At 44.7% G+C, this 26,473-nt stretch overlaps 1 protein-coding gene and 1 long non-coding RNA gene across 3 annotated transcripts in view; one reads left to right on the top strand and one right to left on the bottom strand.

Annotated features, from left to right (window-relative positions):
* The window catches only part of TMEM209 (transmembrane protein 209), a 33,215-nt gene extending 24,750 nt beyond the window's left edge, over nucleotides 1–8,465 (top strand). Inside the window, exons 12-15 of one of the 2 annotated variants that reach the window (XM_024130107.2) lie at nucleotides 1,303–1,417; nucleotides 1,518–1,615; nucleotides 3,329–3,402; nucleotides 6,575–8,464. In XM_024130107.2, the coding sequence (XP_023985875.1) occupies nucleotides 1,303–1,417; nucleotides 1,518–1,615; nucleotides 3,329–3,402; nucleotides 6,575–6,629 (342 nt within the window). In that variant the 3' untranslated portion in view covers nucleotides 6,630–8,464. Of the gene's footprint in view, nucleotides 1–1,302; nucleotides 1,418–1,517; nucleotides 1,616–3,328; nucleotides 3,403–6,574 lie in introns of both variants that reach the window. The other variant, XM_007109135.4, reaches the window with a different exon arrangement.
* A 1,977-nt stretch (nucleotides 8,466–10,442) lies between these two features.
* LOC114486278 (uncharacterized) lies at nucleotides 10,443–19,217 on the bottom strand. Its single transcript, XR_003679730.1, has 5 exons — nucleotides 18,528–19,217; nucleotides 17,555–17,733; nucleotides 16,695–16,885; nucleotides 13,773–13,818; nucleotides 10,443–10,564 (listed from the first exon to the last, which is right to left on the bottom strand). It is a non-coding gene; the product is annotated as an uncharacterized lncRNA (long non-coding RNA).
* Between the last annotated feature and the right edge of the window lie 7,256 nt (nucleotides 19,218–26,473).

Below are 26,473 nucleotides of genomic sequence, written 5' to 3' on the forward strand. Positions count from 1 at the left end.
AAGAAAATAAATAAATAAATGAATAAATAAATAACAATGAAAATAAAATAAAATAAATAAAAAGAACTTAGAAACTAAGTAGAAATAAAAAATTTTTTGTACCAGCATCTTAACCCAACCACTGTTAATATTTTGGTATATTTTCTTCTTTTTTTTTTTTTTCTTTACTTAGATTGTGCTATTTTAAATGTTTTTATCAATACAGATATAATAATCCCATATGTAAAATTATGTCTCCTGCTTTTTTTCACTTTTCAGTGTTCTTATTTGCACTATTACACACTGTTATTTAACTGTTCTATTGGACCTAAAAGTTTGGGAAACATACAGTGGGGGAGGGATTTTTGTTTTTCTGTCTTAAATAATACTGCCAGGAGTAACATAATGCATGTTTCTTTCTTATTTAGGATTATGATTTTAAGAAAGATTCCTAGAATTAGATTTATGAAATCAAAGAGTATAAAGTTTTTGAGCATTTAAGAGTTTTTCAAAATTATGTTTGTTTTGTTTTTTATAGTGACTGTTATGTGTGAAAATGAAGTGTTTTTTTTGTTTTTTTGTTTTTTTCGGGTTTTTTTTTGCAGTACGTGGGCCTCTCACTGTTGTGGCCTCTCCCGTTGCGGAGCACAGGCTCCGGACGCGCAGGCTCAGCGGCCATGGCTCACGGGCCCAGCCGCTCCGCAGCATGTGGGATCTTCCCGTACCGGGGCACGAACCCGTGTCCCCTGCATTGGCATGCGGACTCTCAACCACTGCACCACCAGGGAAGCCCAAAATGAAGTTTTAAATGCTGATACTCAAATTCAGAATTGAATGTATGTGTATTTTATTTTGATTTTGCTGTTAATTACCTATATGGGTGTGAATGATCCACTTAACAGAAAACTAGGAATGTCTTGCTCTAATCTTTTCATTTTATAGATTTCATCTTACAGATATAACCACTTGAAAGCATTTTTGCTAATTCTTTCTTTGGGGAAAAACTTAAAAATTGGAGTCATTATAAACATGCTTTAAAAGTGCCACATACTAGGGCTTCCCTGGTGGCGCAGTGGTTGAGAGTCCGCCTGCTGATGCAGGGGACACGGGTTCGTGCCCCAGTCCGGGAAGATCCCACATGCCGCGGACCGGCTGGGCCCGTGAGCCACGGCCACTGAGCCTGTGCGTCCGGAGCCTGTGCTCCGCAACGGGAGAGGCCACAACAGTGAGAGGCCTGCGTACCGCAAAAAAAAAAAAAAAAAAAGTACCACATACTTGATCGATTTTCATGCCGACTTTGAAAAATTGTTTCCTTGTCTTCAGATCATCATGCATGTGTTTTGCACCTACCTTGATTCCAGACTACCTCCACATCCTAAATACCCTGATGGAAAAACATTTACTTCTCAGCACTTTGTTCAGACACCAAATAAACCAGGTATAAACAACCTCTCCTAAAAGGATGAATTGAGCTTTTCACATGAAATACATCTAGTGGTTTTGTTTTGTTTTTTTAATGTAGCATATTTCTTTTACAGATGTGACAAATGAGAATGTTTTTTGCATTTATCAGAGTGCTATCAACCCTCCCCATTATGAGCTAATCTACCAGCGTCATGTCTACAGTCTTCCAAAGGTACTTCTAAATGTAGCAGTTGCTATTACTAATGTCATGGATGACTTGCTTTGTTAATATTTTTAAAATTAGATTCTCTTGTTTATGGAATAGGTGAACTTTTTAAATTAGGGAAAAAGTGCTAGTTTTATATCCCTTTTTTTTAAAACTCTAAAAGTAATATGTGCTTAATTTGGAGAAGTATGAAGAAAAGGAAAAAAAGTTCATTATTCCATTATTTACAGGAAGCTCTTGTTAACATTTGGTATAATTTTTTTGGTAAATTTCCTTTTGGTCTTTCTCTGTACTTATTTATGGCTTGAAAACATATTATTTATGTAGTTTTATATCCTTTTTTAAAATTAATGTTATAACAATTTTCCATGCCTTTAAGAATCTTCGTTAAAACACATTTTAATGGCTATTTTAAAACTTCACAATAAAATTATAACATAATTTATTTAACCACTCCCCTACAGTTAGATATTTTGGATGTTTCTAAGTCTTCATTATCATAAATACCTTTATGCATATAGCTGTCTGCATTTGAGGTAGTTTTTTAGCCTGAAGTCCAAAAATGGAATTCTAGGTTATAGAATATTTTCAAGGCTGTTAAAATATATTATCAAATTACTTTATAAAAAAGGTGATTGTACCAGTTTACACTTCTATCCAGGTATTTTACTTTTGATTACAAACATCAGTTCTGTTGATGACCTTTGCAGTTATTTTTGTTACCAGCATCTATACTAAGAAATTTTACATAGACTATAATCATGAATTGTATCCTTCACTTCATCAGATACCCAGGAGAGAATATTTCTTTTTTTTTTTTTAAGTTTAATATTTCAGCTTTGTAAGTGTAAATATTTTGGACCATTCAAGTTCCATGAAAATCCTTTTTTTTTTTTTTTTTTAAAGAAACACTGTCTTTAAAAATCATATATCCTAAGATTTTTTAGTAAAAACACTACATCAGAATAAGCAGGTATAAGTTAATCAGTAAATTGAAAATCTAAATCAGGAGCTATTTCACAGACCAGAAATTACATATAATAGTTTGATTTTAGTGCTGGCAAAATGCCGCCTTATAGTCCCTTGTAGATAAAATAAATATACATTTAATATGTTACTTACACTGTTAACATATATCATAATGTATTTTGAAGTGTGTATAAAGGTTTTTTAATCCCAACACTGTTGTTTATGCTGTTAATTTTGGGGATAGAGTATTTTTTGTGTATAGTATACAGGGGTACCAGCTTCAGAATAGCTCCCATCCAGACCTCCATAAATGCTGCTCCCCATATACGGGAACTTCCCAGTGTGTTTATTTCTGCTCATCTTTCAGGTCTCAACTTAAAAATTTCTCTCTCAGGGAGGCATTGCTTGCCTCACCACTCTGGGTTTAATGCATATGTTCCCATGGCACCCTACACCTCCTTCTTTCTCATAACATTCATCACACTTTATTGTAATTCTGAGTTTCCTGTCTGCCTTTCCTACTAGACCTTAAGCTTCTCAATTACATGGATCCTCTGTTTCATTCACCACAGTATTCCCACTTCCTAGCACAAAAGTGGGCACTTTGTTTAATGAATGAATGAAAGGCTGAATTACATGGAATTCCGAGTTAATAGAATATAAATTGATAGGATCTGCATTTACCTATCAGGCTGAATGGTTTAGTTTGGTTAGGTTTAAATCTTGCTGTATTTTTTGTCTTTGTTCCAGGGCCGAAATAATATGTTTCATACATTGTTAATGTTCCTCTACATCATAAAGACCAAAGAGTCAGGAATGCTTGGGTAAGTACTTATGCTTTAAAAATACAAGTACTTAACTTATATACTGTTTTTCTTATGTTCAGATTCTGCAGAAGGCAGCATCATATACTGAAGATTTGTGGACAGAACAGTAAGAGATATGGCTTCTAGTACTAGCTCAGCCCTGTCACTAACCAGCTCTGCCATCTTGAGCAAGTCCATTACAGTAATTCCTTGGAACCTCCATTTCCCCATTGATAAATAGGCAATTTGACCACATCATTGGCTTTACAGCTGTGTCCACCAGAGGAACAACCCTGATATATCAGGCTCTTGCCACTTTAAAATTTAAAAACAAAAACAAAAACAAAACTGGAGTCCTATTTATTCAAGCTATCCCATTTCAGACACAAAGCCTTCTGCAAACTGTTTACACTTTCAGAGAGACTAAGTCAGCACCGGTTCCATAATATTGTTAATTGGGATGGAAAAATGGTCAGTTGAAATTGTTTACTTTGTTTATTCTAAATACTTAGTAATGAAGCTCACATACTGTTACAATAAACTCAAAATTGCTGTCTTGTTATTTAGGTGATTTGAAATTTTAGTCCTTCAAATAATATTTGAAGTAAATGGACCTCAGCTAATGCTGGGTAAATCTGGTAATGCAAGGACTGGAAGTCTGAAAATCTGGGTTCTGGGTCCATCTCTGCCTGCACTGAGTAACCTGAGGTTAAAAAAATGTAAAGGGAAGGGCTGAATAGAAAACATCAGGGGTCTGTTCCAGCTTGGTATGCATGCTTTTCAGTTTTATAGGTGTCCTGTTCTACACAGGTTCTGGAACTCCACTGTCCAATACAGCAGCCGCCAGCCACATGTGGCATTGAGCATTTGAAACATGATTAGTCCAAATTGAGATGGGCTGTCAGTGTAAACTACATAGACTAGAATTTGAAGACCTAGAGTACCAAAAAAGAAAAAGTAAAATATTTCTAATAATTTTGTATATTGATGACATGTTGAAATAATGCATTGGATATACTGAGTTAAAGAATATTTATGCTACCATGGCTCTTTTTTATTTTTTTAATTACAAAAATAATGCATGCTCAATATAGAAATATTTAAACAATATAGCAGTGTATAAACTAGACATTGAAAACTCCCCTCTGATGAACTCTGTCTTCTGATCAGCTCTCCCTCGAGGTATCCAGTGTGTTAACAGTTTCAGGTGTACATTTTCAGACTACTTTCTGGGGAAAGTTGATTTTGTTTTTAGTTTTCATTTTGTTTAAAAATATATTGTACCTGGGCTTCCCTGGTGGCGCAGTGGTTGAGAGTCCGCCTGCCGATGCAGGGGACATGGATTCGTGCCCCGGTCCGGGAAGATCCCACATGCCGCGGAGTGGCTAGGCCCGTGAGCCATGGCCGCTGAGCCTGCGCTCTGCAACGGGAGAGGCCACAACAGTGAGAGGCACGCGTACTGAGGGGAAAAAAAAAAAAAAAAAAAAAAAAATTTATATATATCTATATCTATATATCTATATCTATATCTATCTATCTATCTATCTATATATATATATATATATATATATAGTACCCAAACATATTACTCTGTGATCTGCCTTTTAATCTTATGGTATATCTTGGATATTCTTCTATGTCAGTAAATACAGACTTTTTTCCTAAATTTTCTAGCAGTATTTAGATAGATATACATGTATTAGAAAGATGGAATGTGCTATAAATATATTGTTTTGTAATTCTTAACAGTGTTTCTGGAAGACTATTTTGAAGTGAGGAATTAATTTAGAAGTATTTTAAATAAATAATGAATTTTTGGTTTTAATTGAAAATTTATCTTTTCTCTAAAAATCTAAATTGATACTTGATACATAAGTGATTTGTCATGATAGCATGAAGCTTGTGTTGAGTACCATATATAGTTTGTCATATACATAAAAATGTAAAATCTTTAAAAGTATTGGGTTGGCCAAAAAGTTCATTTGGGTTTTCTGTAACATCTTAGTGGGGCAGTAATTTACGCAGAGGCCCAGAAGAATGGGTATAATATTTAAAGTGCTTATCTTCTCTGAATGAGGAACTTACATGTGGAAAATGAAACATTTTAGACTAAAACTAATCTGTGTTTTATTTATTTGGGATTTTTTTTTAACCAACGGAAAAGTCTTTGAAATTAACTTTTAAAATATGATTAATCTTTTTAATACATTTTGGAACAATCAGATGTTAAAAACTGCTCTCCTATACCTTAAAGGAAGGAAATTTCCTTTGCTTAAAGGAAATAAGCAAGTGGCTCAAATATAGACTATTTGGAGTCATGCCCATAACACAGCAGTTTGATACAAATCCATTATCAGTTCAGTGCCACATATTTGTGCGGTAGTGGAATGAGATGAATGTTTTACATCCAAAAGGGAAAAAAAATCTAGACAGAATTGACTGCACAGTAATTTAAGTGTCCTGTTTAGCAAAAGACACCATAAATAAAGTTTAAAACTAAATGACAAACTGAGACAAAGCATTATAATTTCAACATTTAGAGCAAAGCCAAGTTAATATCCATCATGTATAAGGAGCATATATGTTAATTAGAAAAGAAAAATATAGAAAATGGTCAAAGACACGAGAGACTTTCATAGAAGAGTGTCGTGTAAATGGTTAATGAACATGAAAAGATGCTTAGTCTCATATACAATCAAGCCAAAATTAAAACATTTTTTTCTATCAAATTGAAATTTATCATTTGCAGTATTGGTGAGGGTATGGAGAAATGGGAAAACACAGTTGATGAAATGACCTTTTTTGAACAGGTAAAATTCTCTAAGAGGCCTAGCATCTCTAACTCCTCAACTTTTAAAAATTTAATTGACACTTTTACTTAAATCCTACTTGCTAAAATTGTCTGTTTAACTCTCTCTGTTGTAATAATTCTTGAGGTCCACTGAAAAATTAATTTTCAACACTCCATAAGTCCATTTATTCTAAATTTGGGTTTTAAGCACAGTTAAGAAAGTAATTACTGTTTCTAGAATTCACCTGATAAACCATGTGTAACATAACTTATTTCAGAAAAGCACTAAATGTTAATTAAACATGTCTCCCTTGTAAAGACTCCTATTTTAGTTATTTGAAAAAAGACCTTAAATGCTGGGCAATCAATTCCACTAAAACTTTTTTTTTCTCTTTATAGGAGAGTTAATCTTGGTCTATCCGGTGTGAATATTTTGTGGATTTTTGGCGAGTAGTGGGTCATTTAATTCCAAACTTTTGGACTTTATTTGACTGAATCAGAAGTTGAATCTAAGTATCTCTGCGTCACTCACTGCCTCTTCTGAAATAAGATACATATGTGTATGTTACAGACTCTTTAGAGTTAACAAAAAATTAGCTATTATGAAACTTCTTTGTAAAAGTATGCCCTATATCTTCTACACCAAGAAACATTATCATTTCAGAAAAAAACTGCAACCCTTCAGATTTGTGTTGGCCAAAACAGTGCAGTTCCCCCTTAATTGAGTCCTTATTCACTGTAACCCCCCAAATAAGAATCATCTGCCTGATTCCTCCCCACAAAAATTGTTTTTTCAGTTGAGTTATTTAGTATAAATAATTTTTTTTAAAAAGCAAATTGCTTATTTTTTTTAATGTTTATATTACCCCAGTGTTCAACAAATTAGCCCAAGGCCCATATTTAAAGAAATGAGATAAACTTTTAAATAATAGTTCGTGTGCCTTTTAAAAATATTATTGGAGGGCTTCCCTGGTGGCGCAGTGGTTGAGAGTCCGCCTGCCGATGCAGGGGACACGGGTTCGTGCCCTGGTCTGGGAGGATCCCGCATGCCGCGGAGCGGCTGGGCCCGTGAGCCATGGCCACTGAGCCTGTGCGTCCGGAGCCTCTGCTTCGCAACGGGAGAGACCACAACAGTGAGAGGCCCACGTACCGCAAAAAAAATAAAAAATAAAAAAGTAAAATAAAATAAAAATATTATTGGAAGAGGTTTGACGGTATTAATGTTTAAAAAGTCAACTCTTGATGAAGTTCACAGTCTTGAACATGGTTTGAAAGATGCTGCCTGATCTTCCCTCTGCCCGCCTCGCCCCTGCCTCCACTGCAGTCTTGCCTTGCTCCTCTCCTTCCGTGCCCCAGCCACACTGGCCCTCTCTCAGCTCTCATCCCAGGGCCTCCGTGCACTCCCGCTGCCTGAGACACTCCGGCCCCACTCTTGGTCTAGCCAACCTTCCTCAGCTCCCTTCTAGGCTCTGCCTAAATGTTGCTTTCCCAAAGAAGCTCTCCCTCCCCCCACTCCTTCCATTCCCACCTCCCGCAGATCCCCCGTTTCCTCTCTTGGTACCTTTCACCTTTGCTTCATATCACCGACCATGGTTTGAAATCACATAGGCACGTGCATTTCTTTATATGTCTCTCTAAACCTGTGCTGTTCAATACAGCAGCTACCTGAGGCCGTTAAGCACTTGAAACACACCTAGTCCAAATTGCAATGTGCCATAAGTGTAAAATCACACCAGTTTCAAAGACTTGATAGGAATAAAAGACTGTAAACTAAAAAATAAACTATAAAAATAAAAAGTCAACCCTTGGATTAAATTTAGTTGATGGAATTAAACTATTTAGGTCTTAGTTAAGAGGCTGAGGACATCAAGAAAACAATTGCCTTGGTTTTTAATAACTCAGTTTCACTGTTCCATAATATTGTATTAAGAGTTCCCTTAGGATCATATGATATCTTATCTGTTTAAATTTTTTAGATATGTTCAAAATATCTGGAGAGTAAGAAATAACCAAGTTTGTAAGTTTTGCTTGACTCTCCATCCTTATTTTCTTACATGTATATGTAGTATATCTAAGGCTAGTTAGCAATTGCATGTATTTTCTGGGTTGACATGTTACTAGAGACTGCTTTACCTGGAAACAACTAAAACTAGTATTTTCTCAATAACTCCGTGTCAGTATTACATATGCAGCTTATTTTGTATAATTTGTAAATCTTGTTCAGATGTCCAAAGGAAAGGAAGTTTCTATCTTTTAACTGCTTTTAATGTATGTTAAATGTTTGTTATGGTAAAATACCAATTAAACATGTTAAATATATGAACATGTAAAAATCGAAGTCTACTATTTCAAAAGTTGGTGTGTCTGCTTCACAATTACAAAGAATAAAAAATGATGTGTCATTTCTTATATTAAAAAAAGTTTTTAAAAAAGTTTATGTGTCAGAAATGCAATATATAGTAAATATTTCACGTAAAAAGACTAGGGGTACACATTAAAAAGAAAAGATGTTTTGTTTGCATACTAAGGGTGGTGTGGGTTACTATACTCTGGGTAGCTTTCATTTATTAACTTGTCTTCACAAATGTTTGAGCCAGCATATACTTACTATATAGCTGTTATTAAAAATACTTTGATGAATTAGTTTGAATTCATACTTCAGGAAGACAGTGCACTGCAAACAAGGTAAATTTTTGGTCCTTGTGTTAAAATGAGTAAATATTTCTCACAAGTTTCTATTTTCTTTGCTTGACTCATCCTTGTGGGATCAAATCCACTAATCTTCTAGATTATGTTCACTGTATCACTTATTCTTTTTTTCTCTATGAATATCAGCCTTTTCTTCAGCCAGATTTGTTTAGAGGCATGTTTATAATTTAGTTCCTACTATAACAAAAATGCTGTGTTGCCTGACTTTCTCAAATAGATATACACTTTGCTATTTTAGTGGTGAAGACATGCAGCATGTAGGTGGCGCTTCTAAACTCAGCTTTGTGATATAAATCCTTTGAATGCGGGCATTCCTCAAAGGTCATGCTTTGGTCCTCTGTCTCACTGCTTATGCTTTTCCTTAGAGATCTCATTCATTCTGTGACTTCATTTATCACCTCTGCATTTGATTCCCAAGTTCATCACCAACCATCCTGTCTCTCCTGAGCTCTAGTGTTAAATTTCCTGTGACCTGTCAGACATTTCCACTTGGATATCGTGCACATTCTCCATGTGTGGAACTGAATTCACATCTGCTGAAACAGCTCCCTCTTCTAACATCCCTTTTTCTGTTCATTGTACTACCAGTTGCCCACACTCAAAACTCTGCTGTCATCTTGACTCCTTGAGCTCCCTGGGTCCCCAATCCAATCAGGCAGCAATCTCATCCATTCTTTCTTAACAATGTCTCCTGCAGCTGTCCCTTTCCATTTCTGCTGCCACTATGCTCATTTACACCCTTATCAACTCACACAGGACTACAACAGCCTAATTAATCTCACAGCTTCCTAATTGTTGCCATGCTTCCAGATTTTCCAATTCATCCTGCACACTCTCTTCAAATTCATCTTCCTAAAACACTTGTTTGATCATTTCATTCTCCTGATAAATTCCTTGGCCTGACATTTAAAACCCTTCACAATCTGGCCCCAAGCTAGCCTTATCCACCTGGATCCTTGGCTTCAGCCATTGTAGGCTGCTCCTTGCTGGGCTGTCTGCATGTATCTCCTGCCCATCCTGATCACTCCCTGGGGATGTCCCCTCCCCCTCTACAGTCTACCCTTCCCTTGAGACTTTGCTCTAATTAAACCTGCTATTTTTTGGAGCTGATCCTGACCACTGCAGCTGGCAGTCATTTCTCCCCCAGGGTGATTAGATCTGTGCCCCTTTTTTGGCACTCAGCCGCCATATGAATGAATTCAGAAGTGACTTTTAGTCTCTAAGGATGGGTCCTCGTAGCTTGTCTCATCCTCATGAAAGACCTGAGTTTTTTACTAGTCTGAGCTGTGCTGCTGTTCAGGAAGACTTTGATGATGGCTAAAGCTACGTTTTGGGAAAGGCTTGAGTTCTCGTCAAAGGACACCTTTTGAGCAGCCAGGTGCACTGACTTTACTTTTGTGTCTAGGCCTAAGGAGGAGGAAGCATTCCCAGGCCTGAAGAGCTGCAGCAGGGACACTGCCTAAAACGTGTAGGCATTAGGAAAATACACAACCAATTCGCGGTACTCTTGGGGGTCTTCCTTAGTGATCTGAGGTGAGGCCGTTAAACTTACCAGCAGCACATTGTCCCAGATACTACAGGGTCCACTGTGAGGGGCCAGGAGAGGCTGGCTGGCCCACCCATCCGTCCAGGTGGCTTCAGTGACAGCACTCCCCTGCTTGTAGGTAGGGCCAACAATACCTGAGGATAAGCAGCAGAGGGCTGGAATCTCTGGCAAGAAGGCCTTGGGGAAGGATCCTTGGGGGGATGGGAGGGGCGGTAATCTGCCCACTTAGAGTGAGAGGGGTTTGCACATCAGCACCTGTGCTTCTTAGGCCCCAGTGACATTACCACATCTCACTGTGTATGCCAATGGCTTTGTGCTGAGCCTGCTGGATTGTTAGGCATTAGCTCTGAGCCACATCTCTAATTTGGCCCCTGAATGGTCATCAGTAATTCCATTTCCACACTGAATGAGCTGCACTGACCTGGGGGACAGGTTATGGATTCTACAGAGGGTGGCACCTCAGTCGGGGTTAGGGAGAAGAGTCCAATACAGCATGATGGGTATGAAGAACAGCCTCATGGGTGCCCAGAATTCTGTCCACCTAGGACAACAGTGACCCCAAAGATATTCCCTAGCAAAGTCACATGCAAACAATACCAGGCACTGCTGTGGATGAAATGTAAAGCTATAACTAAATCCTTTCATGCCCCCGAAACGAATATTCCACAGTCAGCCTGGCTAGACGAGCCACTGGCCTGAATGGGCTGAGACTTTGGAGGACTGAGCTCTGTCACTATTGGGGCAGGGCAATTAACTTTTTACACTGTGATTTCTGGGTATAAGAAAGATACCATTCATACCTCAGAGATCATTGAGAAGCTGAATGAAAATAATGGATGACAGTGCTTTTGGGTAAGGAAAAAATGGCTTTAAAAAGTCTTTCAGAATAACATTAGGATAAAACTAGGAAATGGCCCTTTTTAGCATCATAAAGCAACTCTGTCATTCCTGGATCATGCTGAGATGTATACAGATCTTCATGCCTTGACACACTCACACCCACCCCAACTGTCCTAGCCCAGCTGTACCTGCCTCTTGCTCCCTCTTTCCTTCCCCCACCCCAGACCTGGCCATTTCCCAATCAGACACAGTACCGCCCTTGTATCTTGAAGGCTGGGCTTTCTGGTCTACCAAGAAAACACTGTCTCCTTCCTTTCCCATTTCTAAACTAGAAGGAAAAAAAATAACAATCCTGAATCAGACTGCTTTCATGAACTGCATCCCATAGGAGGAAAGTCAGAAGGTGGTGATCGGCTCTGTTGGGGGCAAAACTTGTTTTTTCAGGAGCCGCAGCCAGGCATGATTCTTCCTCAAACACATGGTACGTAGACTGGAATCAGGCAACTCTGTGATAGTTTTGGCCCAGAATACAGGCATTAGCTTACTGAGCTCCAACTCCAAAGAAAGGCCCCTTTTGTTCCTAATGGGGAGGGTATCATCCACTGGACAGCCTGAGGAGCAGACGAGTAGTCCTGCTAACTCGTGAAAGTGAGACTTGGCAGAATGAAGTCTGAACTAAAGCCATCAGCCCCAAAACCTGGTGGTGTGAAAAGGTGTTATATGGCTTCCATCTCAAGTTAGCTAACTACCCTTAAGAATAAATTCAGTACAATGCTCTGCTTCCAGTTAAATGTTCTGCATGCATTCTTTAAAGTTTTTTTTAATGCCATCTTGAAAATTCCTGGAGTTAACTACCTTAAAGCGGTGGTTAGACTCCACTTAGACCAAGTGCCTTGGATAGAACCCGGAGGCAAAGTCCATATCCTAGAATACAGTGTCTCTTAAATAAAACACAGATATTTCTTCTGTGTAGCCAGAGAAATGATCTTTCATTTAAACTACTGTATCTCTCTGAGTAAGTTGCTACTTTCTCCCACCACAACTCTATTTCACCACACATACCCCTCTCCACTCAACCACCCCCAGGCTGGCTTCCCCTCTTAACCCTATCCTGGCAGGTATAATAGTAGGGCCATGCTACAACAAATAACCCAAGGAAAACTGCAGGCCTCTCAGATGAGCAGAACTCCTGTAAATGATGGAGCTTCTGTTAGACTGCGGCTGCCTTAAGGTCCTTGAGGGCAGGTGCATGTTAGGTGTTCAGTAAATATTTGTTAAATTAATAATTGGGTTAAGTAGACAGAATTCACTTGAAAAGCAATCCTTTTCTTTTTCTGGACTGTAATTTTCAACGAGTGTGCTTTCCATGCTAAAGACCATGGAGAGCTCTCTGGCTGGTGAGTGGAAGCTGGTGGTGAGAAGAAAAGAAGGAAGGAGCTGGCAACAGGCAGTGGATCTAAACTTGTAGAAGGAAAGCCCAGAGGGCCCACTCCACATTTCCATGCATTCCTCTTTGTTGGGCTGTATGAAAATTGATTCAATAGTAAAGAGTGTGTACATGGCTGGGGTAGAAACCCCATCTAGATACGTATCTGCCAGTAGTTTCTCGGTAGAATGCAAAATTGGAGGCATCTTGCAATCTCTCACAGCTGGAGCTGTATTGGGGATGGATGCAAGGTATGAGGGCTGGGAACACTCTGATCCAGTTATAGGAAACCATTATCCTGTTCCCTAACACACCGTACAGTTTCCTCCAAGTTTATGTATAATCGGACTAGAGGATGTGTTTTCTGAGCTGCTTCTCTGAAATCTGCTTTCTCTGATGAGGAAACCAAGATAGCTTCAATCTACTATGCAGTCAGAGTCTGTGCTTCCTGGCCAGGACAATGTATACCCTAGTTATGCACACTTTTAACAAATGTACAAATGCACAAGCATTTACCAAGTGCCAGCTAAGAACTGTGAACAAAAATGCAGTGATGTATCCCCTCAAGGAGCTTACAGTTGAGAAGCAGAGATGAGATTTTTAAGACTTTGGGGTAAATGCCCACAAAGAGGCCACACTCCAGGGCTCATGAGGTTGTGGTGAATCTGCCATAGTCCTCCACTGCTGATGGCAGTGCAGATTGGTACAACCCTTTCGGAACACAACCTGGGACTGACTACGTGTGTCTTTCAGTCACTCCTGCTGCACAAGTTGCCCCCAAAACAATAATCATTTAGTGTCTCTCTCCATGGGTCAGGAATTCGGGTAGGGTACAATGGGGATGGCTTCTCTCTGCTCCACAATGTGTGGGGCTGAATGACTGAATAATCTTAAGGCTGTTCATTCCCATGTCTAGTGGTTGATGCTGGCTAGTGACTGGGGACCTAACTGGGAATGTGGGCAGAAGGCCCACATTTGGCCTCCACATGTGGCCTGGGCTTCCTCATAATATAGTGGCTGAATTCCAAGGGCAAGTATCTTGAGAAAGAGGGGGAGGTGGAGACAGAGCATATTACCTTTTATAACCTGGGCTTGAAAGTTCCATGTTTCTTCCACTGCATTCTGTTGATCAAGACAGATACAAAGAATTGACCAGTTTCAAAGGGCGAGAACATAGACCCCACCTCTCAATGGAGGGATGTCCCACATCACAGCACGTGGGATGGGACATATATTGATGTGGCCATTTTTGAAAAATACAATCTGCCACAATGTGCAAAGCCCACCAAAATGTTCATTTTTATATTAAAATATTAATATTTTATATAAAATATTAATGCTCTTTTAATATTCTTTGGTTAGAAAATATTCATCAGGAAAAACGTTATGTCTAAGGATGTTCAGTATGTGCATTTGTTCATTTATGTATCCATCCATCCAATAAATATTGATTGAAGTGTTTGCTAGGTGCTAGGAATACAGAGAAGGCTTAAGATATCCTTTTTTCTCTCAAACAACTTCTAGTCTGTAATAGCTAGACTATAACAAAACCCATCAAGTGTTCAGTGATAGATGGTCTAATAAATTATATTACATCAACTCTGTGAGATACACCCTTGAATGAGACACTTATAGACTTATTTTGACCTCTTTTAAAAACTCCTACAACTTTGAAAAGACAGTGGAAAGATGGGGGAAATGTTGGGTGGAAGTAAAAACAAATCAAAGTTGTATGTCTACTATGATTACAGTTATGTAAAAATATGCATGAAGATCGCCAAGGACTAAAAAAACTATCAAATGTGAACTCACTTGTTGAAATAAGAATATGGATTGTTTTTTCCATTTTCAACTCTTTTCTCAATGCTGTATTCCTTTTACAGTTGAAAAGGTCCAGAAAGAAAAGTGATGCAAATAGGATTTTATAGGTTAAAGGATAGAAAGTTCTGCTGAGACGTAGAGAATGGACTTGAGGACACGGGGAGGGGGAAGGGTAAGCTGGGACAAAGTGAGAGTGGCGTGGACTTATACATAAATGTAAAATAGACAGCCAAATGTAAAATAGATAGCTAGTGGGAAGCAGCCGCATAGCACAGGGAGATCAGCTCGGTGCTTTGTGACCACCTAGAGGGGTGGGATAGTGAGGGTGGGAGGGAGACACAAGAGGAAGGAGATATGGGGATATATATATATGTACTTATACATAAATGTAAAATAGACAGCCAAATGTAAAATAGATAGCTAGTGGGAAGCAGCCGCATAGCACAGGGAGATCAGCTCGGTGCTTTGTGACCACCTAGAGGGGTGGGATAGTGAGGGTGGGAGGGAGACACAAGAGGGAGGAGATATGGGGATATATGTATATGTATAGCTGATTCACTTTGTTATAAAGCAGAAACTAACACACCACTGTAGAGCAATTACACTCCAATAAAGATGTTAAAAAAAAAAAACAAAAAAACAAAAACTCTGCTGAGCAAGAAGCTGAGGAGAGACTTCATGAGAGAGGTGGCAATCAAATTTCAGTAGGAGGGGAAGCAGCAGGAATCAAGACATGAAGACAGAAGAGGAAGAGCTGTCTTTGAAAAACTGCAAAGAGTCCAAACCAAGATGTATTTAGAAGAGCATGGGAAGATGGGACCAGAAGGAAAGGTGGACCTTAGTTACTGGGCTAAGGATCGCAGACTTTATTTGTAGAGACTCTGAAGCTTTTTGAGCAGAGGAAGTCAAAGCAGTGTTTAAGGAAGATGACCAACCACAGTCCTGAAAATGGACAGAAAATGGAGCAGCTGCAGGCAGGGAGACCTGTGAGAAGGCTGCTGCAGTAATCCAGGGCCTGGACTCCAGAGGTGGCAGAAAAGACTGGAGAGCATTTGTAGAAGAAAAATGGTCATAACTTGGTAATTTGGTGCACACGACTCCAATGTCTCAGTTTAGGTCATTATGATATGAAGATAGTGGCAGTAACAGAAATAGAGGAAGAGAAACTGGTTTGGAGCAGAGAGAAATTTTAAACACGTTAGGTTTGAGTTGCTGTTGGGACATCCAGATGGAGATGACAACAGATAGTTGGAAATAAAAGTCTGAATCGTAAGAGATCCCCGCTTTTGGCAAAACAATTAGACTGTATCCCTCTTCCCTGAATGTTCTTCCCCCAGCTATCTGTAACAGGTCCTTCCTGTCTTCACCAAGCTCTCTGCTCAAACATCACCTCCTCGGACCCTTTCATGCTACCCTGAAAGTGGCACCCCTGTCACTCACCATCCCCCATACCCCTGCTCAGTTCTTCTTCACTGCCTATGCCTGAGATTTTACTTATTACTTGCTCCCCTCACCAGCATCCCCTTTAGAGATGGGATGCTAGCCTCATCTTCCTGTTTGAAGAACTAAACATTAAAGGGTACCTATGTGTCAATTCACTCAAATAAATTTCTACTGTGAAATGATAACTAATAGCATATGTTTTTCTGACTCCATCAGATCCTAGTCTTAAGGTTTAAAACTCTTCTGCTATGTTATAGATCAAAAATATAATTCAGAAAAAAGGGCACACACCAGTGGGGTGGTGGCAGACACTTCCAGGTACATCCCACTGGCCAGCAATTAATCACAAGGACACATCTAGCTGCAAAGGAACCTGGGAAAAGTTGTTTTTTGGGCCATGGCCAGCTAATAACCCTAGTACTACAGAAGAAGCAAAGAATGGATATTAGGCAACGGCAGTAGTACTTCCCTGCGGGAGATGTCTGAATCAATCCGCAGAGCCCTGGATGTGCTTGACTCCAAGAACAGTAACTGTGCATATAGAACTCCTAGTCCCCTTGAACAATTTAACTTTCGCCAAGTGCTTCCATAATTGGCTCACCTTCTTCCCCCTTCCCCAGGCACTGAAAATGAGGAAATGTTCAACATTTCTGTATTCCAGATGCCAAAATTCTATAGAGCAAAACACTGCAGACACGTCCATGCTGCTTCTCCTTGACCAACATCCTAAGTACCTGAGGCCGGCACCAGCTTCACATCTGCAGGATCCAGTGCAAAATGAAGGTGTGGGGCCCTTGTGCAAAAATTATCAAGACTTTTAAGGCAGCCACAGCAGAGCATTAAACCCAACACAGGGCCCTTCTAAGCGTGGGGTTCGGTATAACTACCCAGCTCGCAGGCCTGGGAAGCCATTTCTGTATTTAGCCTTAAAAAAAAAAAAAAGAAAGAAAGAAGCTGTTACATATCATGAAACCCACAGGCAAGTAATGTTGGCTTTTCAGTCTGCTTCAGCTTTTAGGTGTGATCTTTTTTTTTCCTCGTCATGGCTCAGAAAACATAGAAGTGGTCTTCGGGATCAAAGAGCTGGACTGTCTCACTTTACAGAAGACCCGGAAGCCCAGAGTGGGCCTGTGAGTGCCCAGGGTCTGGCTTGGTGCTGGTACCAAAGCCCACTCTAGAAGTCTGGCCTCTACACTGTGCCCCCTGGGAGCCCTGGCTGCACTGCAGGAGGGGGTCATTTTCCCCATCAGACAGGCTCTGTGATGTCAGGTCACAGGCATCCTGGACAGTCTTAGGACCTCCCATTGCTTACTCTGTCTAGACTCTTCTTCGGGCCTCTAGTCAAAGACGAGACAAAACCAGAAGTCACCCTGTTCTTGGCTCCCTTTAGGGGAGGTGCCACTGGTCACGGAAAGGCTGAGTGGTGGCCTGAGAAGGAAGAGCTTGGCCACTGCGCTCTGATGCTCCCTCGTCCGACGCCTCCAGGCTACGGGTCTGTGCCCCTCTGTGTGGAGGTGGGCAGAGAGGTTACAGGACGGGTGCTGGACACAACCTGCCTGCCAGGTGCCTGAGGCTCACCGTGAGGGACACTTACCGAAGTGAGGGAGGGGCACACAGTCATCCTGGCGGAGGTTGGAGCAGGAGGCAGCAGGCTGGGGAGTGCGGTGTGGGGACTGCACAGAGCAGGGGCAGCGGCAAGGACAGGTGAATGCGTCACCGGGAGCAGGCAGGCGAGGTGTCAGACGGGCATGCTTTTCCCCATGGGAGGGAAGGCTGTGCGAGATGCCAGGCAGAGGAGAAGGGAGTGATTAGCAAGCAAGGAGTGAGTCGCATCCAGTCCCCAGGGCCCTGCGCGCGCGGGCTGCGAGCTCTCCCGGGTGCAGACGTGGTGGCAGGTAGCACAGACGGCACCAGGAAAGGTGCCAGGCTTCCTGCGGGGGCCTCAGGAGGTGGGGTCGGGGGCCTCAGGAGGTGGGATCGGGAGCCTGGGGTCTGATGGCCACCTGCTCCGGTCTGGAATCCAGAGTTCGCGGGCATCTCTGCCTCTGGGCCTCGCTGGCCTCAGATACCTTCCCGGCGAGCAGGCCAGACGTCCCCACCGCCCCGTGCCCTCCAGCCCTCCCCCCCGTCCCCTCCCCCTCTCCCACCACACTGAGGACTTGGGGTTTCTGAAGAGCCGGAGGGAAGCAGAAGGCCCCCCAGTCTCCCTCCCAGCACCGCTCTCGCCCGGAGGACAGAACGGGGGCCCCCCGCAGGGAAGGAAAGGGCCCTGAGGCGCGGGCGGTCACGGCCACACCGCCGCGGGCTGTCCCTTCCTCTCCAGGACTCCTAGGCTGCTGCCCACTAGTTTTCTGGCGCCCTGGGGAGTTGTGGGCAAAAGAAACCCGACTGTTTCTCCTCCCCCGCCGTAGGCTGGAGAGCTGTGCGCGGCTCCCCGCGCCGCCGGGCCCTCGTCCCTCAGGCTCCTGGGTCCCCTCATCCCTGGAAGATGCACACCCTGCGGCCCTGTTTCTAGAAGACCCTTTTCAGAGCCGACGGCCCCGCGCTGTCCCTCCCCCTCGTGGCACCTCTTCCCTGGGCTCTGCTTCTCGGTGGCTCGTCAGCGCCGTGGCGGTGGGAGGCGGGACGGAGGGCCGAGGCCGGGGATGACAGGGAGCCCGCGGGAGGGACTGTTCAGAAAAGCAGGCCGGCGCCGCACTTCTGCGGCCGCGGGAGGCCCAGCTCGAGCTGGGGCCCGGGGAGCTCTGTCCCTGAATTCTGCCCTCCACTCGGGCCGTCGCTGCCGCCCGGTCCGAGCAGGGGGAGGGGGGAAGGTCGGCAGCGGCCTCTCTCCGCTCTCGGGCCCTGGAGTTACTCAAGCACCAGCTCCTCCCTGGATCCAGGAGGTCACCCGGCGGCCACGCGCCAGATGTTAGCCTTCCCACAGCTGTGCCAATGGCTCCCGAGGACGAGGGAGTTTTTCACACCCTGTGCTGGTCACTGATGCTTGCCCCGCTCCTGCCAGAAGCTTCTCTGCCCTAGCTGGGGGGTGGCGCGGACAAGCGTCCAGGAGAAGGAGGCTGCTGGGCTCCGGCCCTGAGCCGGGCGAGGGCCAGGCTTGCCGGCCTCTGTCCCCCGCCCGACCCCGCACAAGGCCGTCAGTGTCCTCTCCCTCCTCCCATACCTCCGCGGAGGTATGGACACTTCAGAGGCTCAGGGCCTCGCTGCTTCGCCTTCCGATCACTTTCCTTCCCTGCCTCCATCTTCTCCGTCTGCAAAATGAGACCAATACCTCTCGGCGATGAGGTAAGAGGCTCTCTCACGGCAGAGTTGGGGAGGGAACAATAGCCGGGACCTTCGCCCCACCTCGAAGCCCGGTGAGGCGGTGACGCATTTTCTCTCTAAGGGCAAGAGCGAGCTGAACGAGCATCGTCCTGCCGCCGCCCTGCGTCACCGCGTGGGCAGCCAACTCACCCTACCTCGCGTCACAGATCAGAGGCGCGGGACAGGGGTGAATGGCCCCTGGTATATTTTCCGGGTGTGCGTGCGTGTGGGTGTGTGTGTGTGGTGTATGTGGGTGTGTGTGGTGTGTATTTTGTGTGGTGTGTGTGGGTGTGTGTGGTGTATGTGGGTGTGTGTGGTGTGTGTGGGTGTGGTGTGTGTGGGTGTGGTGTGTGTGGTGTATGTGGGCGTGTGTGTGGTGGGTGTGGGTGTGTGTGATGTGTGTGTGGTGTGTGTGGTGTGTGTGGGTATGTGTGGTGTATGTGGGTGTGTGTGTGGTGTGTGGTGGGTGTGGGTGTGTGTGGTGTGTGTGGCTGTGTGTGGTGTGGTGTGTGACTTGTCTGTCATGTGGTGTGTGTGGTGGCGGGGGGGCAGCACTGGGGGTGAAGGCGCTGCGTGCAGAGGAGGTTTGAACAGAGGACAGGCCCTTAATGTTTCCTTCCAGAGGCTGTTACAGGGAAGGGTGTCGGTCTGAACTCCTAAAAGAGTGATTCTCAAAGTGTGGTTCACAGTGGATCCTACAGCTGACCCCCAATTTACTGAAGCAGAACCTCTAGGGTTGAGGCCTCATAATCTGCACTTTTTCACCAAGCCTCAAATAATCCTTCAGGCCCCTCAAGCCTAAAAGCCGCTGATCCGGCCAGGAGGGGGCGCAGAACCCCAGCCTGCAGGCGGCGCTGGTGCGCAGGTTTCTTCCACGCCTGCGGGGCGCTGGCAGGTGTGGCCCATCCTTAGCATGGTAGCAAACAGCTCCCTGGGTCGCGGTCATTCCCTGCGCACAAATGTTCTTCAACTTTTTAAAAAGTCCTTCCAACTAACACCCTCGGCCCCATCTTTTGAAACCTCCTGGTTTCGTAAGTATGCACTGCCCCTGGTTTGGTTTTGTTCTCAGGTCCTTTGGTGGGTAGATTTGTGTTTCTTGACCTAAATTAGAATATCCTTGAAAGCAGACGCGTTTCTGTCTCTTTGGTTTCCTTTTTGCTCCCTGGGGTCTAATGTGGGGTTCCGTACACAGCTGGTGCTAAAAACCGTTTGTAAAATAAAATGGTGACAATGTAGAGAGGGTAGGAGAGACTAAGAGGCCGGTGGGAGTTACTGGGGTTTGGCAGGCACCTCTCTGCAAAGCCCTCTTCCCTGCAGCTGCCTCCTCAGCACCCTGGCCTGGACGGCCCTCCCTCACCCCCTTCATTAGATGAACGTGGGGATGAGGCAACTGTTGGCGGACATAGAGCAGATGTGGGTGCAGCTGGGACAGCGCAGCAGGTGGCCGTCCTTATCCAGCATCCTCTCGGTTGAGAGCTGGGTTGGGTGGGCTCGGGCCCTTCCAGCCCAGCAGGACTGGGAGTGCCCCGCCGCTGGTGGGCTGCTTGAAGCTCTTCTGCGGGAAACAGGACCTGAAGCTGCACCCCACCATTAGTCCCCAGGCAGCAGAATCTGGGGGAGGGCGCAGCACATCCTCAATGCCCCCCTCCACGATTATATGCCAAGCAGCCCCGGGGTGGAGCAGGAGGAATTCCGGGCTTTCAGGCTCAAGTGTCTTGACAGGCCTCTTAGCCTCCCACTCCCCAAGCTGAGTCAAATTTTAATTGAAGCCTGTGAAGCGCAAAGTCCTACAGAAACTATTATGAGAGTTTTCTGGAAAATAGAGACTGACAACACTCCCTGTCGGGAAGAAGATGAAAGTAATTCACGGCTCACCAAGCCCTCTGGGCAACGAGCCCCAGGGCACCCGGCAGAAGGCTTCTCCATCTCTGTCCTATCCCAGTCCTCTCCCAATCCTGATCTCATTAAAAGGAAACCAAAAGGGCAATATTACTTGGCATCCATCTGGCCTCTTGAGATTTAAGGACTTTAATCAGTAGAACGTTAAAGAGTAAAATAACTCTACAATAACAAGAAAGCTGCCAGCTGGCCCTTCCAGTGACCTTGCCAGAGTGCATGGGTAATGGATCGCACCATCTGGGCTTGACTTCCCTCCGGGGGAAGAGTGAGTGATTGCAACACTTTAGGATCCAAGTTTACCCAAATTAAGAAAAGCTGTGCCCGGAAACAGCTTATCTCTAAAGTATCATCTGCTTCCTGCATCCCACTGCTTTCACCCCAACCCAGCCCTCCTCTGTGCCCTATTCCGGGTCCACAGTTCCAGCATGGCATCTTCGGGAAGGGTTAACAGCACCACAGAAAGCTCCCAGGGAAGAAATGTGGAAAAGACTTAAAAAACAGGAAATAAATGACACTAGTTGAAGAGGCAAGAAAAGGTGTGGAATTCTTCCCGCAAGTCCAAGTCTAGGATTTCCCAGTCCTCTTCCCAAGGCCATCCTACTCTCACCGGGGGAACTTACACCTAAATCTGTGAAGGAAAGCCAGAGCAAGCAAACTGCCCAGTGGTGACCGTCGAGGAGGGAGAGGAGTACTGGCAGTTCATGCTGACCTTCCCTTTTTCGACGAGACACTGAGAGGAAGCCTGAGTTTCTAGACTGGGAGGCAGCTCCTAAATTCCCACACATCCCCCTCTGGCAATGGCTGACTAGCCCCACCTGATGTGTCCCTGGGAAAAAGAGGCTAAGAGAGCAGGAAGACTCCTCAGGAGGCAGGATTGAAAACTGGGGCTGAGGCTCGGGCTCTGCTCTCTGAAGTGCCACCGTGAGGAAGGGGCTGGGCTCTTCTTCCCCAAAAGGGCTGCAGCAGATGAGGCCATCTCCCCACTGAAGGACACACTGCAGCCTTGAGCCACTTGGCCAGCTCCCCCTCTCACCTTGCTGCCCCTCAGACTCCTTTCCACAACCTGTGGAAGCTTCGCCCCCCTTTGGCAGGTAGGACACCACAAGCAGGCCCCAGAGGTCATCGGCGTCTTGGCCACGGGTGCCCTTTCTGAAGGAAGTGGCCATCCGTCATCCTCCCAGGGAGCACCCTGGGCTACAAAGGTCTGGGTGGCCAGACCATGGTGGGAAGAAGTGGTGGTGAAGAGGAGCTCGCTTCCGGAAGCACGAGAAGCAAACCCTGGAGAGAGATCCTCATGAGGTCAGCCAGGGCTTAAGGTGGGAATAGGGGCTGGTGGGTGGCACCTGGGTAGCTGGTGTGGATCCCAAGGCTGGGACCAGAGCTTCTCCCAGGCTATAAAATGTGATATCAATCATCCAGTAACTATCGAATCAGACACCTACTGACATCCTGGCACTTTACAGGTCACTCTGTTTTTCTTCTTGTGCTTGATCCTCACAACCTTCTGAGGGCAGTTTTTCTCATTTTAGAGAGGAGGAAAGGAAGGTCCAGAAGATCACATTCTAAATAGAATCACCGAGACGCAAAGCTATGTATTGTTTAAAGCTCATGTAACTAAACCTCCCGGCCTGGCCAGCTGAGTCCAGGTGCTCACAGGGCATCAGAGCCCGCTCGCTCGCTGCCTTGTCCTGGGGCAGGCTCTCCCCAGGCAGAAGTCACACGGCCACCAACCCCAGTAAAGAGAAGCTGAGTTCTTTTTTTTAAATCCTTTAAGCGAAAGTATAGAGAATATTCATACCTACTACTCAGATTTGTCTTATATCTACTACTCAGCCCTGAGCTGGTGTTAAAAAAAAAGGGTTTTTTTTAAGAAAAAAATTAGAACTAGATAAACTGTAGTATATCCAGACAGTGGAATATTATTCAGCACTTAAAAGAAATGAACTGTCGAACCATGAAAAGACGTGGAGGAAACTAAGTGAAAGAAGCCAATCTGAAAAGGCCACATACTGCATGATCCCAACTATGACATCCTGGAAAAGGCAAAACCATGTAGACAGTAAAAAGATGAGTGGTTGCCAGGAGTTGAGGGGAGGAGAGATGAAAAGGCAAAGCACAGAGGATTTTTAGGACAGTGAAATTCTTCTGTATGATACCATAATGGTAGATACAGGTCATTAAACATTTGTCCAAAGTGTGAACCCTAATGAAAAGTAGACTGCCTGCTTATGATGTGTCATCCATTGCAACAGATGTACCCCTCTGGTGGGGGACGCTGACAGTGGGGAGCTGTGCCTGTGTGGGAGCCGGGGGTACATGGAAACGCTGTCTGCCTGCCTCTCAATTTTGCTATGAACCTTAAACTGCTCTAAAAAAGACAATCTTGTAAAAAACAAAAAGTACAGGAACATTAAGAACAGTAACACCCAAGTCTCCGTGATGCCCCACGGAAATAGTTTCATAGGTCAGTCATAACAATGTACCTCAAACCATGTGGCTTAAACAACAGAAATATATTGTCACACAGCTCTGGAGGCTAAACATTCGAGATCAGGGTGTTGACTGGGTTCCATGCCTCTCTCCTAGCTCTGGTGGTTGGCTGGCAATCTTTGGTGTTCCTTAGCTTGCAGATGTATCACCCTGATTTCTGCGTTCAGGTTCACATGCCGTTCTCTGTGTGTCCGTGTGTGTGTTCAAATTTCTCCCTTTTTTTTTTTTTTTTTGGTGGTACGCGGGCCTCTCACTGTTGTGGCCTCTCCCGTTGCAACGGAGCACAGGCTCCGGACGCGCAGGCTCAGCGGCCATGGCTCACGGGCCCAGCCGCTCCGCGGCAACCCGTGTCCCCTGCATCGGCAGGCGGACTCTCAACCACTGCGCCACCAGGGAAGCCCAAATTTCCCCTTTTTATAAGCACACCAGTCATATTGGGTTAGGTAGGACCCATCCTAATGACCTCATTTTAATTTACCTCTGTAAAGGCCCTATCTCTGAATAAGGTCACCTTCTGAGGTACTAGAGGTTAGGACTGCAACATATCTTTTTTTCAGGAACACAGTGCAACCCGTAATGCCTGCTGGGGAATAGCCTTGCCCCAGCATGTGGCAGCTGATTGAGTGCTAAGTTGCTACGGAACCATTCAGACTGTTTATAACGAGCCACGGCCGAGTTGATTTTATTCCATTTCGGAGTCTCAAAGGTAATTTCACAAACAGACTACAACTCACCCCTGGCTCTCCCATCAGAGCAGCCTGTCAACCCGCAGTGTGGCTAGACACATTTTCCAGGTGTCACAGGACAGTTCAACACGTGGCAGGTCAGCAGGCACTCAGCAGGTGCAGACAAGTCACCACCAGTCACATCCAAAGGGTCTCAGGGAGACCTGGGCACTCCCAGAGCTTTTCTCTTTCTTATTTGTCTCTGTGCCACAGAACCCATGCCAGACATTCCACCAGCGAGAATTTTCTCAAGATCTGGTGCCCAAAACATACTTACTGTCTGACACAGTCATTTTTGTACCTTTTAGAGTCCCTTTTCGCACTGCTGACTCCAAGAAAGCTAATGAATTATTTTAGACACCACTATTAAATTGACAAAGTGATTAATCTGATAATCCTTTTTATGAAATTACCTCTGAAATGCTAACTTCTCATCTTCTGAAACTCACTGTGTAAAGTACTCTGAAGATTACATGGTACCAGATTTTGGCTCTGTAAACCTTAATGGCAGGGTTTTTTTTTTTTGCCACAAGCAATAAAAGCTGTCCTGAATTTATCAGGTCAATCAGGAAAGAGGCAGGCAGCAGGAAATTGAAGGTGACTCACACTGCAAGTGGGGTTTGACTGACATTGTTAGAACCTGCTGTTGCCAGTTAGCTACAGGGGACCTTGCATCAGTGAGCGGTACAGTGGTAGCCTCATGAAGCAGAGGGGCATGCGGAGCCTGCAGTTGCAGGTGTCGGGGCTCCCTGCCTGAGAGAAGAACTAGTGTGGTTCTGAGTGGTCCCTCCCCCAACCCCTTCCACCGCCTTTCCTGCATCTTCTCTCAGTACACCCACTGAGTCTCTTGGTGGTAGAGACCTCCCAGCGTGTCCCATTTGGGCTCAAAGCCCACAGAGAGCTGCTTCATGGCTGCCCACGCTGAGCAATCCCCAAAAGTCCTTGGCATGGGGTAGGGGCAGGGAGCACACCTTGGCTATTGCCCTCCACTACACTTTACTCCACCCAGTGGGCCGGCTCCTGGACTGCAGTCCCAGGCTCTACCCATGCTATCATCACTGTCCCACAGAAGGAATCTTAAAGCGTGCAGAGGATACCAGGTCTGGTAGAAATAGCAGAGTCCATCTTCATTCTTTTTTTTTAAAGCTAGTTTTCTTTCTTTTTCTTTTTAATAGTAAGTCCTGTGCATCCCACGTGTGCATTACCAAGAGAGTGTTAGGTCACTTTGCCAGCATCTTCTTAGGCTGCATGCGGAACACCTTTTACTTGTTTTGAGAACAGGTGAAAGACAAAACCTATTGAACCCGTGGCTTCATTTATCCATCCACCAGCCCATCCATCCATCTATCCCTCCACGCCTCCATCCATCCATCCACCCATCCATCCATTCGGCAGTGTATATTGAGCAACCTACTGTGTGTCGGGCTCTGTTCTAGGCTCTGGGGGAAAACAGAACAAGAACATGGCAGAGATGATCCCTGCCCTCATGACACTTCCATTCTAATAGAGAAGTTGGACAAAAAATAGGATAAATACTAAATGAGATGGTGTTCTATGCTTTGGGAAGAGGATAGGGACTCCTAGTGGGGGTGGCAGTCTACAATTGTAAATAGAGGGGTCAGAGAGGGCTGAGTTGCCTCACTCACCTCACTCTATCCCTGGCTCTGCCTCATGGAGAAGATGACATTTGAATAAAGAAATGAAGGAGGTGAGAGATTGAGCCCTGTGGATGCTGGAGGAAGAGCCTTCCAGGCAGAGGGAACAGCCAGTGCCAAGGCCCTGACACAGGAGCATGACTGACTGGTCAAGGAACAGTGAGGAGGTGCTGTGGCCGGAAGAGGGTGGCGGGAGTTGAGGTCAAAGAAGTTTGGAATCCACGGGCCATGGAAAGAGCTGAGTAAACTTGACACTTCTGGGTGCTCTGCAAGGGAAGAGAGCATCTCTGTGCCTTGTTCCTGTGCTCCCCTGGCGTTCCCTTGTACCCCATTTCTGTCCTGAAGGTGTCTATCCCCCAGGCAGACCACAGCCTGAGGGCCCAGGCTGAGAGAAGGGTGTGGGCTGGAGAGCATGTGGGTGAGCATTTCCTGGGCTCTGAA

Source organism: Physeter macrocephalus, chromosome 5, assembly GCF_002837175.3.
Source record: "Physeter macrocephalus isolate SW-GA chromosome 5, ASM283717v5, whole genome shotgun sequence".
NCBI lineage: Eukaryota > Metazoa > Chordata > Mammalia > Artiodactyla > Physeteridae > Physeter > Physeter macrocephalus.